At 42.8% G+C, this 15447-nt stretch overlaps 1 protein-coding gene across 1 annotated transcript in view; it reads left to right on the plus strand.

Moving 5' to 3' along the window:
- Nucleotides 1-12214: 12214 nt before the first annotated feature.
- Nucleotides 12215-15447, plus strand: part of LOC112246661 (nipped-B-like protein A) — a 48104-nt gene continuing 44871 nt past the window's right edge. The window contains exons 1-4 of the mRNA XM_042320281.1: nt 12215-12550; nt 14694-14758; nt 14898-15049; nt 15196-15361. Of these exons, the coding sequence (XP_042176215.1) occupies nt 14986-15049; nt 15196-15361 (230 nt within the window). The 5' untranslated portion in view covers nt 12215-12550; nt 14694-14758; nt 14898-14985. The remainder of the gene's footprint in view (nt 12551-14693; nt 14759-14897; nt 15050-15195; nt 15362-15447) is intronic.

Consider the following 15447-nt stretch of genomic DNA (forward strand, 5'->3'; position numbering starts at 1 on the left):
ATGAAATTGATATGAACATAAGCCTGTAACAGAGTGTGGTTTCTAATATCAGAGTGTAGATTCCCACTCAACACGTATCCCAAATGTACAATATATGACATATGGTCATGTGAAGGGGAGAAACTGGAGGTGCCACATCACAATGTGGTTCTGTTGGAGTGTGTAAGTAAGGCCCAAATTAATCAGGAACTGATTAGACCGTTGCTTTGACACATGTGAATAAATTGGGGTTTTGCTGACATCTTGAGGACATGTTTATAACTGCTTCTTCACTTGATTTTCAAACGCTCCTCAGTAAACCTCAATATTCTAAAGCGATTCAGTGTATTTGATTCAGCCTAAAAAACAGCAGCTTGTTGTCAGTGTGAACTCCCATACAAAAAAATGATTTCAAATATATATTTGGGTGCATTTTAAGGATACATGCAATATTTAAAATTGGCCTAACATATTTTTCTAAAATATATTTAAAGGTCAAATGCAGCCGTTTTAATTATTTTTATTTTTTTTCATATCAAATTATTTCTGGGTAACAATTAAGTACCTTACTGTGATTGTTTTCAATTAGCAAAGAGCAATTTCTCAAGCTATAACTTTGCTGGGACTGTCTGGGAGTGGTCTGAGTAAGGAGGGGAAAACTCAAAACTAGGTATTATTGGCAGAGAGGTTTGGAACTATTTATTTTTGGTCTATTAACTAATTTGGTCTATTTGGTGATGTCACCAGGCAGGTCAAAGCTCCATCCCACCCAAAAAGGCTGACATTTCAGGCAGACTTTTCAAACAGCTTTGGCAACACCCACCCGTAGCACGCGCTCCAGCAGGTGTATCTCACTGATCAACCCTAAAGCCAACACCTCATTTGGCCGCCTTTCCTTCCAGTTCTCTGCTGCCTGTGACTGGAACGAATTGCAAAAATCGCTGAAGTTGGAGACTTTTATCTCCCTCACCAACTTTAAACATCTGCTATCTGAGCAGCTAACCGTCGGTAAATAGCCCACCCAATTTACCTACCTCATCCCCATACTGTTTATATTTATTTACTTTTCTGCTCTTTTCACACTAGTATCTCTACCTGCACATGACCATCTGATCATTTATCACTCCAGTGTTAGTCTGCTAAATTGTAATTATTCGGCTACCTCCTCGTGCCTTTTGCACACAATGTATATAGACTCTTTTTTTCTTTTTTTCTACTGTGTTATTGACTTGTTTATTGTTTACTCCATGTGTAACTCTGTGTTGTTGTCTGTTGACACTGCTATGCTTTATCTTGGCCAGGTCGCAGTTGTAAATGAGAACTTGTTCTCAACTAGCCTCCCTGGTTAAATAAAGGTGAAATAAAAAATAAAAATGAGACAGATCTCTACTGCCGCTGCCCACTGGGCCTGTCAGGCAGAACTCTACAGCCGCTGCCCACTGGGCCTATCAGGCAGAACTCTACAGCCGCTGCCCACTGGGCCTATCAGGCAGAACTCTACAGCCGCTGCCCACTGGGCCTGTCAGGCAGAACTCTACAGCCGCTGCCCACAGCCGAACTCTACAGCCGCTGCCCACTGGGCCTGTCAGGCAGAACTCTACAGCCGCTGCCCACTGGGCCCACTGGGCCTGTCACTGGGCCTGTCAGGCAGAACTCTACAGCCGCTGCCCACTGGGCCTGTCAGGCAGAACTCTACAGCCGCTGCCCACTGGGCCTGTCAGGCAGAACTCTACAGCCGCTGCCCACTGGGCCAGCTGCCCACTGGGCCTGTCAGGCAGAACTCTACAGCCGCTGCCCACTGGGCCTGTCAGGCAGAACTCTACAGCCGCTGCCCACTGGGCCTGTCAGGCAGAACTCTACAGCCGCTGCCCACTGGGCCTGTCAGGCAGAACTCTACAGCCGCTGTCCACTGGGCCTGTCAGCCTATCACAGAACTCTACAGCCGCTGCCCACTGGGCCTGTCAGGCAGAACTCTACAGCCGCTGCCCACTGGGCCTGTCAGGCAGAACTCTACAGCCGCTGCCCACTGGGCCTGTCAGGCAGAACTCTACAGCCGCTGCCCACTGGGCCTGTCAGGCAGAACTCTACAGCCGCTGCCCACTGGGCCTGTCAGGCAGAACTCTACAGCCGCTGCCCACTGGGCCTGTCAGGCAGAACTCTACTGCCGCTGCCCACTGGGCCTGTCAGGCAGAACTCTACAGCCGCTGCCCACTGGGCTGCAGGCCACTGGGCCTGTCAGACAGAACTCTACAGCCGCTGCCCACTGGGCCTATCAGGCAGAACTCTACAGCCGCTGCCCACTGGGCCTATCAGGCAGAGCCGCTGCCCACTGGGCCTGTCAGGCAGAACTCTACAGCCGCTGCCCACTGGGCCTGTCAGGCAGAACTCTACAGCCGCTGCCCACTGGGCCTGCCCACTCAGGCAGAACTCTACAGCCGCTGCCCACTGGGCCTGTCAGGCAGAACTCTGCCCACTGGGCCTGTCAGGCAGCCGCTGCCCACTGGGCCTGTCAGGCAGAACTGCCCACTGGGCCTACAGCCGCTGCCCACTGGGCCTGTCAGCAGAACTCTACAGCCGCTGCCCACTGGGCCTATCAGGCAGAAGCCGCTGCCCACTGGGCCTCACAGCCGCTGCCCACTGGGCCTGTCAGGCAGAACTCTACAGCCGCTGCCCACTGGGCCTGTCAGACAGAACTCTACAGCCGCTGCCCACTGGGCCTGTCAGGCAGAACTCTACAGCCGCTGCCCACTGGGCCTATCAGGCAGAACTCTACAGCCGCTGCCCACTGGGCCTGTCAGACAGAAATTCTGATATTCCACTGGGTTTTTCATTTTCCACATCTGTCAATTCTAGTAACTAGCTTACCTGGTTAAATAAAGGTGAAATAAAAATAATAACAATTAAACACGAAAAGGGCATTATCATAATTTTCACAATTTCACAGTATTATACCAACCTCATAGTGTGGAAGTATATATTTTCACATCACATTTTTGACATATATATTTCATATATACATGTCCCTCCTTCCAGGATGCTACTCCTTCCTCCTTGAATATGCGTCTTCCTCCTCCTCCCAGTGGGAGTCTCGATAGAGGTGTTAAGAACCCAGCATGTAGGGGGAATGAAGAAAAAACAAGAAAAAACATTCTAAAAGGCACACAGCACATGCCAGTGGTTTCATGAGCTAGGTTTCCATCCAATTGGTGACAGACGTTAACGTGAATATTCACAAATCTCATTAAAAACAGGCTGCACACTTTCCCACCAGAGATGTGTTTCCATCAAACTGTCTTTTTGCCGATATAAGGCTGTGCATGATGACATGCACATAAAAATCACTTTTGGGGACCGAGTGGCGCAGCGGTCTAAGGCACTGCATCGCAAGCCAAGAGGCATCACTACAGACCCGGGTTCGATCCAGAGCTGTATCACAACCAGCTGTGATCGGGAGTCCCATAGGGCGGCACATAATTGGCCCAGCGTGGTTAAGGTTTGGCCGTCATTGTGAATAAGAATTTGTTCTTAACTGACTTGCCTAGTTAAATAAAGGTTAAATAAAATAAACAAATAGAAAATGTACCTGTTAAAAAAATATGTGAAATGGGTTTCCATCATATTTTCAGCTGATGGTGTTGTCGCACAAAAAAGGAAGTGTTTTAAGCTGTAGCGAATGTTCCCACTTTGGTATGACACGTACCTTAGCTATCAGCTAACAGATACAGTGCAGGTATAGCCTACAGCACGTGTCAATCTCATTCCACGGAGGGCCGGTTGTCTGTTTTCTCTCCTCCCTTGTACTTGATTGATGAATTAAGGTCACTAATTAGTAAGGAATTCCCCTCACCTGGTTGTTTAGGTCTTAATTGAAAGGAAAAACCTAAATCCAGCAGGATTGTAGGCAGATTGATGTATTATCTGGGACATAGGGGTATATTAAGTCCACACCAGAGTGGATTCAGAAAATGAAGAACCAGCCTTGATGCATTCGTTAAAGTTAGTACTGAGAGGACCAAAGCTTTGCCAATGAAGGAAGTGATGTCAATAGTATAGGATGCAAGCGAGTGCATTCAGGATGTGCGGTGGTGCATTTAAAACTATACCGGTTGAGGCTTCACACGTAGATACTGGGTAAATGCCACTATCCCTTAGAAGAGTTAAGCCAGCCCTGGCATACTGGATTGAAGGGTAGTATGGTAGACCATCATATACTGACAGTACTGGAAGGGTGCTGGGAATATGAACAATATCAAAAGAGAGGTTTTGGCCCGGAGATTGGAAAAAGGGTTGATGAATATGGACTCAGAGATGTTATTATAAGGCCATCTGTGGCAATAGGAAATGTGCCTCTGTGGTTTTATACAAGTTTTATACAAGACCACATGTTGATCTGAGCCTGACAGAAGAAAAGAAACAGTGGTGTGAAGAAGATAATGTAGGAACAATAGTGGGTCATTATAGTAGTAATACGTTTTATTCTTGTCTTGCAGTGTATACAGATGGTTCAAATGATCTCATGATTGGGAAGACAGGAGCAGGTGTATTCATTCCTGATTTCTATATTAATCTATGCAAGAGACTAACAAATGATTTATCTGTATATTCACCATAAACGGTTGCTATAATTGTTGGAGTCCAATGGATAGAGGAGGCACAATCAAGAAGACTAGTAATATGTTGGGACTCTGCATCAGTTTAGTGTAGTTTAAGATCAGGAACGTCAGAACGTGAGGATTTATGGGTAGAAATAATGATGCTGTTGTTTGGGTTACAAAGACATGGTATTGAAATTCAGTTCTATTGGATTCCGGCTCATACAGGAGAATGGAAATGATACGGTTGATATAATAGCAGAAAGAGCAGTGAGAAAGAATATTGTGGATATAAGGGTGCAGTTGGGTAGAGAGGAAATGAAAACATTGACTCTGGAAAATGGGTTAGATTGCTGGCAGAGACAATGGGATGAAAGTAGTAAGGGCAGACATTTTATTGTACAATGAAATCTGCACGGGAGATGGTGTCATGTAATGGGAACAGAAGGGAGGAGGATATGTTGTATAGGATGATATCAGGAATATGAGATTGAATTCATCTATGAAATTGATAGGGAAACATGGTCCTGGAATGTGTAATGGATGTATGGTAGAGGAAATGGTTGATCATGTATTTTTATATTGTGAAATGTATGATGTAGAAAGGGAGAGGTTGTTTGATAGGGTCAGAGAGGTTGGACGGGAAAGGGGAGAGGGTGGTAATTTTGGGTGGGAGTGATGTCGTAGTGAGATTTGTAGGGAATTATTTTATTTTATTAGAAATTCAGGGTTAGTTAAGAGAATATGTGGGTATAGATAGGTCGTGACCAGCCTCACACTCCAGTACAGTAGGTGGCGGTGTACACACCTGCCAGTTGGTTGCGATTTGCCAAATGAAGAAGGAGGAGAAGAAAAAGAAGAAGAAGGAGGAGAAGATGAACCAGCAACCCTCCATGGAATGACTTGGCCTACGTGATGAGATTATTATGGACAAAATAGTAAGATTATTTATATTTGCTGAACGGCAGCCAAGGATTGATGATCATGTCACCAGAATAAACCCTCCATATTTATTGGAAAGGAGCATCGAGCTTATCCTCTTTCACTTTCACCACCCTGGGAGGTTCATCATAACTTTCATCTGTAGCCTAATAAACTTCGGTTCGAGACGTAGTGGGAGAACCACACAACATGTCATCCTGTGACTCCAAGCCTACTTCCATATGATGGTTATTATGTCAATATTTGCTCATAAAAGCGTTTCCACGGACATTTCTCGCATAATTAGTTTTACCAACACAAAAAGATCCCACCTTGTCTAGCATATTTTGTTTTGGAAAGTTTACCGACAAATTAGCTTTTTCCATCAGGCAGGAAGTTATTTAATCGGACGTACTTTATTTGCATAAAAAGGTTGGATGGAAACCTGTTTAGTGGAGGGGAAGTGGATGGAAACCTGGTTAGTGGAGGGAAAGTGGATGGAAACCTGGTTAGTGGAGGGAAAGTGGATGGAAATGCGCTTGTATGAAATGACTCTCCTCCAATCACACGTCATCAGGCAAATGGAGTCAAGAGTGGAATCTCAAAATGAATGTATAAAGTGATGAAACTAATTTAGCTAGTTGTGCTAGACATTTTATAGATAAAGGGATAAGTAGCATATCATTTCAAATCATAAGTAGCATATCATTTCATATCATAAGTAGCATATTTCATATCATATAAGTAGCATATCATTTCAAATCATAAGTAGCATATCATTTCATATCATAGGTAGCATTTAATTTCATATCATAGGTAGCATATCATTTCAAATCATAAGTAGCATATCATTTCATATCATAGGTAGCATTTAATTTCATATCATAGGTAGCATATCATTTCATATCATATAAGTAGCATATCATTTCATATCATAGGTAGCATTTAATTTCATATCATAGGTAGCATATCATTTCAAATCATAAGTAGCATATCATTTCATATCATAGGTAGCATTTAATTTCATATCATAGGTAGCATATCATTTCATATCATATAAGTAGCATATCATAAGTAGTATATGGTTTCATATATCATAAGTAGCATATGGTTTTTAAATGTTTGCATGCTTTTCTCCTTTGAGAAACCAATAGCTGATTCAAAGGGGGTATGGCAGATTTCAAAACTCTTCCATGAAGGACTCAGTTAGGATACATTTGTGCTTCCTCGCCAAAAGGACGCTATTGAGGAGGGATGGACCGTCTTCCGTTTCCCTACTGAAATTAATTAACACACTCCTCGACTACCTATCGGTTTCTGGGTAACGGATGAGAGAGCACGGATTTTTGCCCAAATTAGAAAACCCCAGGGAAGGAAGGTTCCGAGATGCTGCTCTTTTTCCCCTGCATCTTCTTCTTCTTCCTTTTCTTCTTCTATGGTATTATGGCGATCCGCAAACAAGCGTAAGAGGTGCATGCCGCCACCTACTGTACAATCAATTATACTTGGTAATACAAAAACTATTAGCCGTCGTAAAAAAACACCACCCCATTCCACTATTTATCCCTATCTAATCCTCATTAAAACACCACCCCATTCCACTATTTATCCCTATCTAATCCTCATTAAAACACCACTCCATTCCACTATTTATCCCTATCTAATCCTCATTAAAACACCACCCCATTCCACTATTTATCCCTATCTAATCCTCATTAAAACACCACCCCATTCCACTATTTATCCCTATCTAATCCTCATTAAAACACCACTCCTTTCAACTATTTATCCCTATCTAATCCTCATCAAAACACCACCCCATTCAACTATTTATCCCTATCTAATCCTCATTAAAACACCACCCCATTCCACTATTTAACCCTATCTAATGCTTATGAAAACCCCACTCCATTCCACTATTTAACCCTATCTAATCCTCATTAAAACACCACTCCTTTCAACTATGTATCCCTATCTAATCCTCATTTAAACCCCACTCCATTCCACTATTTAACCCTATCTAATCCTCATACAAACACCACTCCTTTCAACTATTTATCCCTATCTAATCCTCATTAAAACACCACTCCTTTCAACTATTTATCCCTATCTAATCCTCATTAAAACACCACCCCATTCCACTATTTACCCTATCTTTATCCTTTCCTATCTAATCCTCATTAAAACACCACCCCATTCCCACTATTTATCCCTATCTAATCCTCATTAAAAACCAATTTTCCCTATCACCATCTAATCCTCATTCCATTCCACTATTTATCCCTATCTAATGCTTATAAAAACACCACTCCCATTCCACTATTAAAACCCTATCTAATCCTCATTAAAACACCACTCCAACTATTTATCCCTATCTAATCCTCCACTATTTATCCCTATCTATCTAATCCTCATCTAAATCAAAACACCACACCACTATTTATCCCATTCCACTAAAACCCCACTCCATTTATTTATCCCTATCTAATCCTCATTAAAACACCACTCCATTCCACTATTTAGCCCTATCTAATCCTCATTAAAACACCACTCCATTCCACTATTTATCCCTATCTAATCCTCATACAAACACCACTCCTTTCAACTATTTATCCCTATCTAATGCTTATAAAAACACCACTCCATTCCACTTTTTAATCATATCTAATCCTCATTAAAACACCACTCCATTCCACTATTTAACCCTATCTAATCCTACATCAGGCCAACAGCCTGGGAGGACAGAACACTACCACTACCCCCTGTAACTCTTCTGCAGTAAAATCTGGTAATCTCAAGTATTTCTCTGCAGCAGCCACCACAACATCTATATTCGATTACATTTCTGTGGTACAGTTAATAACCATGGCTATGACGTTAAGAAACCAAACTTACTGAAGACATTATTCCTATCACTCGCTATTGGCCTCGGCCAACTCACAGGGATCCTCTCAGAATCCCTCACCCTGGAACCATCTTCCTCTACTACTCTCTTCACTGCCTCAGCATACGACACCTTCTGTACTTCTCTGATCTTGGCAACCTCAACCTGCCCTTCTCTCACTGCACACCTCTGATCTCCAGCACCATGGGTACCCCTACAGTTTACACACACAACTTTTTCCACCAATACTACACATTCCTTTGTCTCATGCCCTCCTGCACACTTCTCACATCTAGGAATCTCCCTCCTACACACTGCTGCTACATGACCATAAACTTGGCACCTAAAACACCGTAATGGGTTCGGGACAACAGCTCTCACAGGATAATTGACACATCCTTGACTTGGTTGGGTAAAGACTCTGGATCATCAGCCGAACAGACAGTGTCTTCTCTGTTACAGCACGCTCTCCACCTGGTCTGCGTCGCACCAAACGGTGGAAGTCACATACACCGGGAATCTTCCATTTCAGTTGATCCTCCTCAACACTTAACGCCACTCCAGTTAACATTCCTTTAAATGGCGCCCTGCTCCGGAGAGCAAAGCAAGTCACAGTTCTTGTCCCTAGTTGTGTGGTTTGGAGCGCCCGCTCCCTCTGCACAGAAGACACAAGAAATCATCATGAGTCCACTTCGAGTTACTTTCCCTGACTCAACAGTCCACAACCTCTTCTCAACCCAACCTGACATCACATATGGATCCGCCAGAAGGCAAGGATCCATTCTCTCCAAAAAACTTCACTCCCACTGGGCCAGAATCCTCTTCATCATCATTGGGAAGAGGCTCAACCTAGGCCATCTTCACCACACCTCCCACCGCAGCCAATTCATCCTCACTCTTGTCAAATTAAGTTTTGTCCGCCACCAAAGTGTTGTAATTTATCCAACATCTTCTCTTTGACTGAGAGGTTCCCTCTCCAAGTGGTACACAAAAACCTGTGCCATAAAATAACTTGTCTTGTTGGCAACTAACTCCCTCCTCCTACCTCCATGCGCACAGCTCCTCTGCTGCTGCTTCTTCTCCTTCTGTGGTTTTATCGGCGGTTGGCATTCAACGTTATGGTGCATTACTGCTACAAACTGTACTAGAGTGTGGGCCAGAGACCGGTTGGGGGGGGTGATCCAGGGGTCTCTGAGGTACTGGAACACATTGAGAGACCAGAGACAGGGAGGGGCTAAAGCCTACCTGCAAGCCCCATTTTAATTATTATTATATATATTTTTACGATGTTCTCCTTAAATTCCTGTAGCCACTTCTCCCTCATACTGGATCTCAGTCTCTTTCTTTCCCTCTCATACTGCCCACACTGTATCAATCTCTCTCTTTCCCTCTAATACTGACTACACCGTATCTGTCTCTCTCTTTCCCTCTCATGCTGCCCACACTTTTTTCGTTACGATGTTCTACTCAGTATGCCCTTTAAACTTAATTCCTGTATCCCCACCCTCAAACAGGATCTCAGTCTCTCTCTTTCCCTCTCATATTGGGCCCCACACTGTATCAGCACATGTTCCACTGTCTCTGTTTCCTTGCAGTAATCACACCTTCCGATTGGATACTTTCCTATCACCATAAGGCTCCTCCTTCCTCCTTGCATGACTTAAGTGAAGTCAATGCAGCTGACCAGCCACTAAGGGCACAAGTATTTACAACACATCAACACAGGGAAGGAAGGCTCCAAAATGCTTCCCCCTCCTGAAACCAATGTAGCCCAGCCAGTCAGGGTATAAGTTGCTCACAAGTAGCTTCTCCTCATAAAGAATGATAGAGGCCTCTAGTGGCCAAAAGGCCATGTTAGCATGGGCAGCGCCAATAAGCGTTTCCACCATTTTAATGTAGTCAACAGGGTGGGACTTCCAACTTCATTGGCAGAAAAGGAGGGATCAGCCAATCTTGAAGAAGATAATTGACTACTTCAAAATGGAGATAGCCTCAATGGCGCTGCCCACTGACGCCGACGCTATAATGGCATGGATGCAAAGATGTGTCCTCTATCTATCTCTATGCTTCTCCTTCATCTCTGCGCGCTTCCTCCTTCTACTTCCTCCCCGTGTGAGCTGAGTGAAACCAATGCAGGCGCTATGTGAGCCAGCAACTCACTACACATCAACACAGGGAAGGAAGGCTCCAAGATGCTGCTATTCCCTCCCTGCGCCAGCATTTCCTCTTATGACATTCTAATTCAATATTTGATTGCTCAATTAATTCAATTGAGAGACTGTCAAATACACAGAAATACAAAAACCTTTACATAGAGATTGACAGATTCATAGTTAAAAAAAATAAAGGACATAGAATCCTGACAAAAATGTTAAGGGAGATAGACTAACATAACCAAGTTGACCAACGCAATCAGTGACAGCACAACAATCAGCACCACCTTTAGTGGACAGCGGCCACATTACATAATTTATTTTGATCATATTAGGATGGGGAATTAAGCACATACTGGCTACATTTAGTAAAATAAAAATACATTATATTACTGCTAAATAAAAGCTGCCCTCTGCTGAAATTCCGTTAGTTAATACAAGAATGCACTCTACTGGCCAAAAAGCTAACAGCACCTGGTATTCACAGGCGGTCTCCAATCAAAGCAGGCCCGACTAACCAGGCTCGACCCTGCTGCTTAGCCTCCAATATCGGGCATATTCAGCCTGGTATGGCCGTAAACAAAGGGGAAACTCTTGGCACACTATAGAAAGTCAATGTGTTATCACCACTTTGTAACACAGTTAGACACTGCTTACATTTCCAGGGCATATGCCTTTAAATTTGAATCTTTTGAAAATAGAAAGAGCATATGGAGGGTCGGCCAATGATGGATGTGTGGGCCTAGTAACAGAAGCCTATAAGTGCATCCTGAGACCTAGAAGTAGGCCTGCTGTTGCCCCGGATCCAGAAATGCCTTGTTTTTTCTGGGTCAGTGGTAGACCTATTGATGATGCCTCTTGAGTGGGCCTATGCTGAGGGTTATGAGTTTGCGCCTCAGTCGTTGAAGAACTTCCACTTTATCACAGATGGAATAATGTTTGTGCACACTGCACTGTCAGGCCTCATGCGATGACATTGTTTTCATAGGCCTATTATAACAAATATAAACAATTATGCAAACATTCTTCATGTAGGCCTAGCTAGTGTTCTTCAAGCCTGCCCTGAGAAATTGGCATGCGGGCTTTTGTCACAGCCTAAAGTTAACACACCAGATTCAACAAAACAATACAACTGATTCCCAACAAGAACAAAAGGTCCTTCATTCCACTATCACCCATAACCAGGGGTGGAAATGGAAACAGGGATATGGGAGTGAAAACCCCCTGGGAAATCATTCAAAGAATGAAATTGAGTGAAATCATTTTAACATAAAAAAAATGCGCCGAATTCAAAGATTTTACATTGGAGGATTCCCAGAGAGTTTTAAATCCCTGCCCATAACGTTATCTTTTCTTGTCTCATGTATCTTGCGACCTATGATCTGAAATGACACATTCCAGGATGTTTAGTAGATGACTGCCAGGGGCATGCTGTCAAACAGTGCTATAGTCATCTATAAACACTTACGTTCAATTATTTAAAATAGATTGTGGGTTTGTTTCAGGTTTGTTTATCGTGCGCCACACACTGGTGATTCCTTCAAACTTGGCATCTCGTTTTGGCGCCGATGGAGGTCACTCCGACGGCGGCACTTCCGGTCGGCATTTTGTTCTAAGAGAGAAGTCTCACCGCAACAATCGTCATATTTTTGGATTTTTTTTTATTTTTTTTTTTAAACCCCCCTCCCCACACACATATAACAAGCGAAATTGGCCACAGATTTATTCATGTCGGTTTAGACGGACAGAAACTCAAACCGAACGAATGTGTCCCCAATATACTTCCGTTCAAACATTCAACCTCGCCGTATGACGGAAGAAGAAAGAATCTGCCCAACCCAGATTATTGTTGACTGCTAGTTTAGCTGGACGGCTAACGTTAGCTGGCAAGTCAAGAACGGAGGTCCGTTGGAGGAGCAGCAAGAGAGAGAAGAAAGGGGGAGCTAGAGAGACACACAGACCAGGACAACCTAGCGTAGCAACAAACAGAAAAAAAAACACAAAAAAAAAAAAATCACAAGGTAAATGGTGATGTAAACTATCAATAAATGTTTGATGTTCATATACCAATTCTCAAAACTAAAGTCGCGTTGTTTATTAAGCTTAACCGACGTAGCCAGTTAACGTTAGCTAGTTTCTCTCCTCGTCATGTTTATCATCGTTGCCACTTGCTAACGTTACTACTGTACGTTTTGCTCGCTTAGTAGGTAGGCCCCGAGCCCGAGTATTAGGTAGTTAACTAGCTTGCTAACGTTATATACCCGAATTATCAAATCGCTTGTCTGGTAAAAATAGTGAACTATGTCGAGATATTAGGCCAGCGCTTGTTAGCTAACTAGCTAGTTAGCTAGCAAGGGCTTTACTGATGTTTATGTTTAACTAGATACGTTAGCTAAAGTTAGCGTAGTTGATCAACGTAGCTAGTAACTAACTGCTAATCAAAATAGCAACGACTATTGTTTGCTAACTAGCTAGCTGACGAACGTTAATCCGACCTGCCACAAGTAAAGATAAATAGCTAACTAGTTAGCTAGGCTAACGTAATCTAACCCGATTATTTAATTGATTACAGTAACTAGCTAGACAGTTGGCTAACGATATATCAACAACATTGAGTTGGATAATATTGTGTAGGTTGGTTCGCGTGAGAACATAACGTTAATTTAGCTAGCTAACGTAAAATATGTTAATAAATACTGAGGATTTTATTTAGCCACCTCATGTGTTTTCAATACGTAACGTTACTCCTTTATAAAGTTCACCTCTGAAATGTGGGGCAATTAGCTAGCTACTATTAAATTAGTTTGGTGAACATCAGCTAACGCGGTACTGTTAGCTAGTTATCTATCGTTCATAAACATGACAAATTGAGGAAAAACATTTAGTTGTTGTTTAAATGCATAACAAACAAAAACAATCCCCTTAAGTTTTCAAGCACTATTGCGTTGATCTCGTAATATTATTGATGATGACCCCCCCCAAGTCATCACTGCATCTGTTCCTTTGTGCTCTGGCCTGTCAGTCTCCCAGCTGTCAGTAGTATGGCAGGCTACTGACGACTGTCACTGTATGTGTGTATAGGGAAGCTAGGGTCAAATTGTTTATTTTGTGTGTGTGATTTCAATATTACACAAATTATATTTGTTTCTGTCAAATCATCGGTCAGTATCTTCTGAGGCTACACCAAACATTATTTTCTTTGAATAAATACTTAAAGTTTAGAATTTGAAGACAATCTTTCTAAGTCCAAAATCCCTGTAGAAAGTGTTGGACCAAATAAATCATATTTTGAATTAAACCGAGGAGCCCGGAGAGATTCCTACTGTTATAGTTGATGAATCATGACATTTATTGTTTGTTTGGTAGTTCAGCACAATCCTGGACTCAAGTAGATCAAATGTTATTTGTCACATGTGCCGGATATAACCTTATCGTGAAATGCTTACTTACAAGCTCTTAACCAACAATGCAGTTTAAGAAATATAGTTAAGAAAATATTGACTTAATAAACTACAGTAAAAAAAAAAATCAAAATAAAGTAACAATAAAATGACATAACATCGAGGCTATATACAGGGGGTACCTTCGAGTCAGTGTGCGGCGATACAGTGTAGTCGAGGTAATTTGTACATGTAGCTATGGATAAAGTGACCATTCATAAATAATAAACGGCCAGTAGCAGCAGTGTACAATGCTTTTACTTCAGTTATAGATCTACTTTTCTAAGTATGCAAAAGCTTAATAGATTTAGCATGGTCTGTTTGTAAGAGACAAATCAGTGACATATGTTGTGTTGCATTTGTTTTGGGCCATTATTTTGGTCTGTTTTTTTTTAAGCTCTGGGCTGTGAATGCTTTGATGAGTGGGTGGCAGTATGACTCAACACCTGGGCTAACATTGGGCCATTCATTGAGCTGTTCTGTTGATAATGAGAAGGCAATGTGTTGTGATTAGAGTGTAGCTTCTGACTCCAGTTTATTAGAGAACATAGCCAAATGTCCCACCAACACCACACTTATATGTTTTTCCACTATTAGTTTTAATGTGAACTGCAACATCAAGCCAAGTAGGAGTTTTGGAGCTAGTTGACACTTTTACATTTAAATCACTATAATTTTTTAGCTGAATTTTTCAATTAAATGTTATGCCATTTTTTTCCCTCAGATTTGTGGACTTATTCCTGAAATGTCCTTGGTTTCAATCCATACAGAACAGTGCCCTACAGAAAGGTATTTCAAATGGACTGCAATGATACGGTTTAGGAGTCACACGTATGGTCTATTTCTCGTATTGAGTTTAGCATTATGTTTTTCAGCCCCTCCTGTGTTTTGAAGTAGCCTACAGTGAATCCGTCTTTTTCTCTTCCAGAACAAAGGAGATGTGAGTACTGGTCTGGCGGCTGTGACGCTGAGCAACCTGTGTATCGCCACACTGCCCCGCCCCCCCCACCTTCAGCATGAATGGGGATATGCCTCATGTTCCCATCACCACTCTTGCTGGGATTGCTAGCCTTACAGACTGTAAGTCCTCCTGTTCTATTTCACTTCCACACAGAATGAACCACGAGATTAGTCATTTCCAGCTGTAACATCATGTGATGAACTGTCGCAATAAAACACATATGTGTGTCTGTTGTACCGGCGTCCCTCTTCTTTCTCTGTTGCAGTGTTGAATCAGCTACCCCTGCCCTCTCCTCTCCCAGCCACCACCACCAAAAGCCTGCTCTACAATGGGAGGATCGCAGAGGAGGTCAACTGCCTGCTGGCCTGCCGGGACGAGAACCTGGTCTCCCAGCTGGCCCACGGTCTTAACCAGGTTTCCACAGAGCACATGTGAGTATTCAACCCCGAGTCATTAATTGTTCAACGATGCAGATATTTTGCGTCAATGGCCGTGTCTGTCTGTCTTTCTGTGAGCA

This window comes from Oncorhynchus tshawytscha, linkage group LG04, assembly GCF_018296145.1.
Source record: "Oncorhynchus tshawytscha isolate Ot180627B linkage group LG04, Otsh_v2.0, whole genome shotgun sequence".
NCBI lineage: Eukaryota > Metazoa > Chordata > Actinopteri > Salmoniformes > Salmonidae > Oncorhynchus > Oncorhynchus tshawytscha.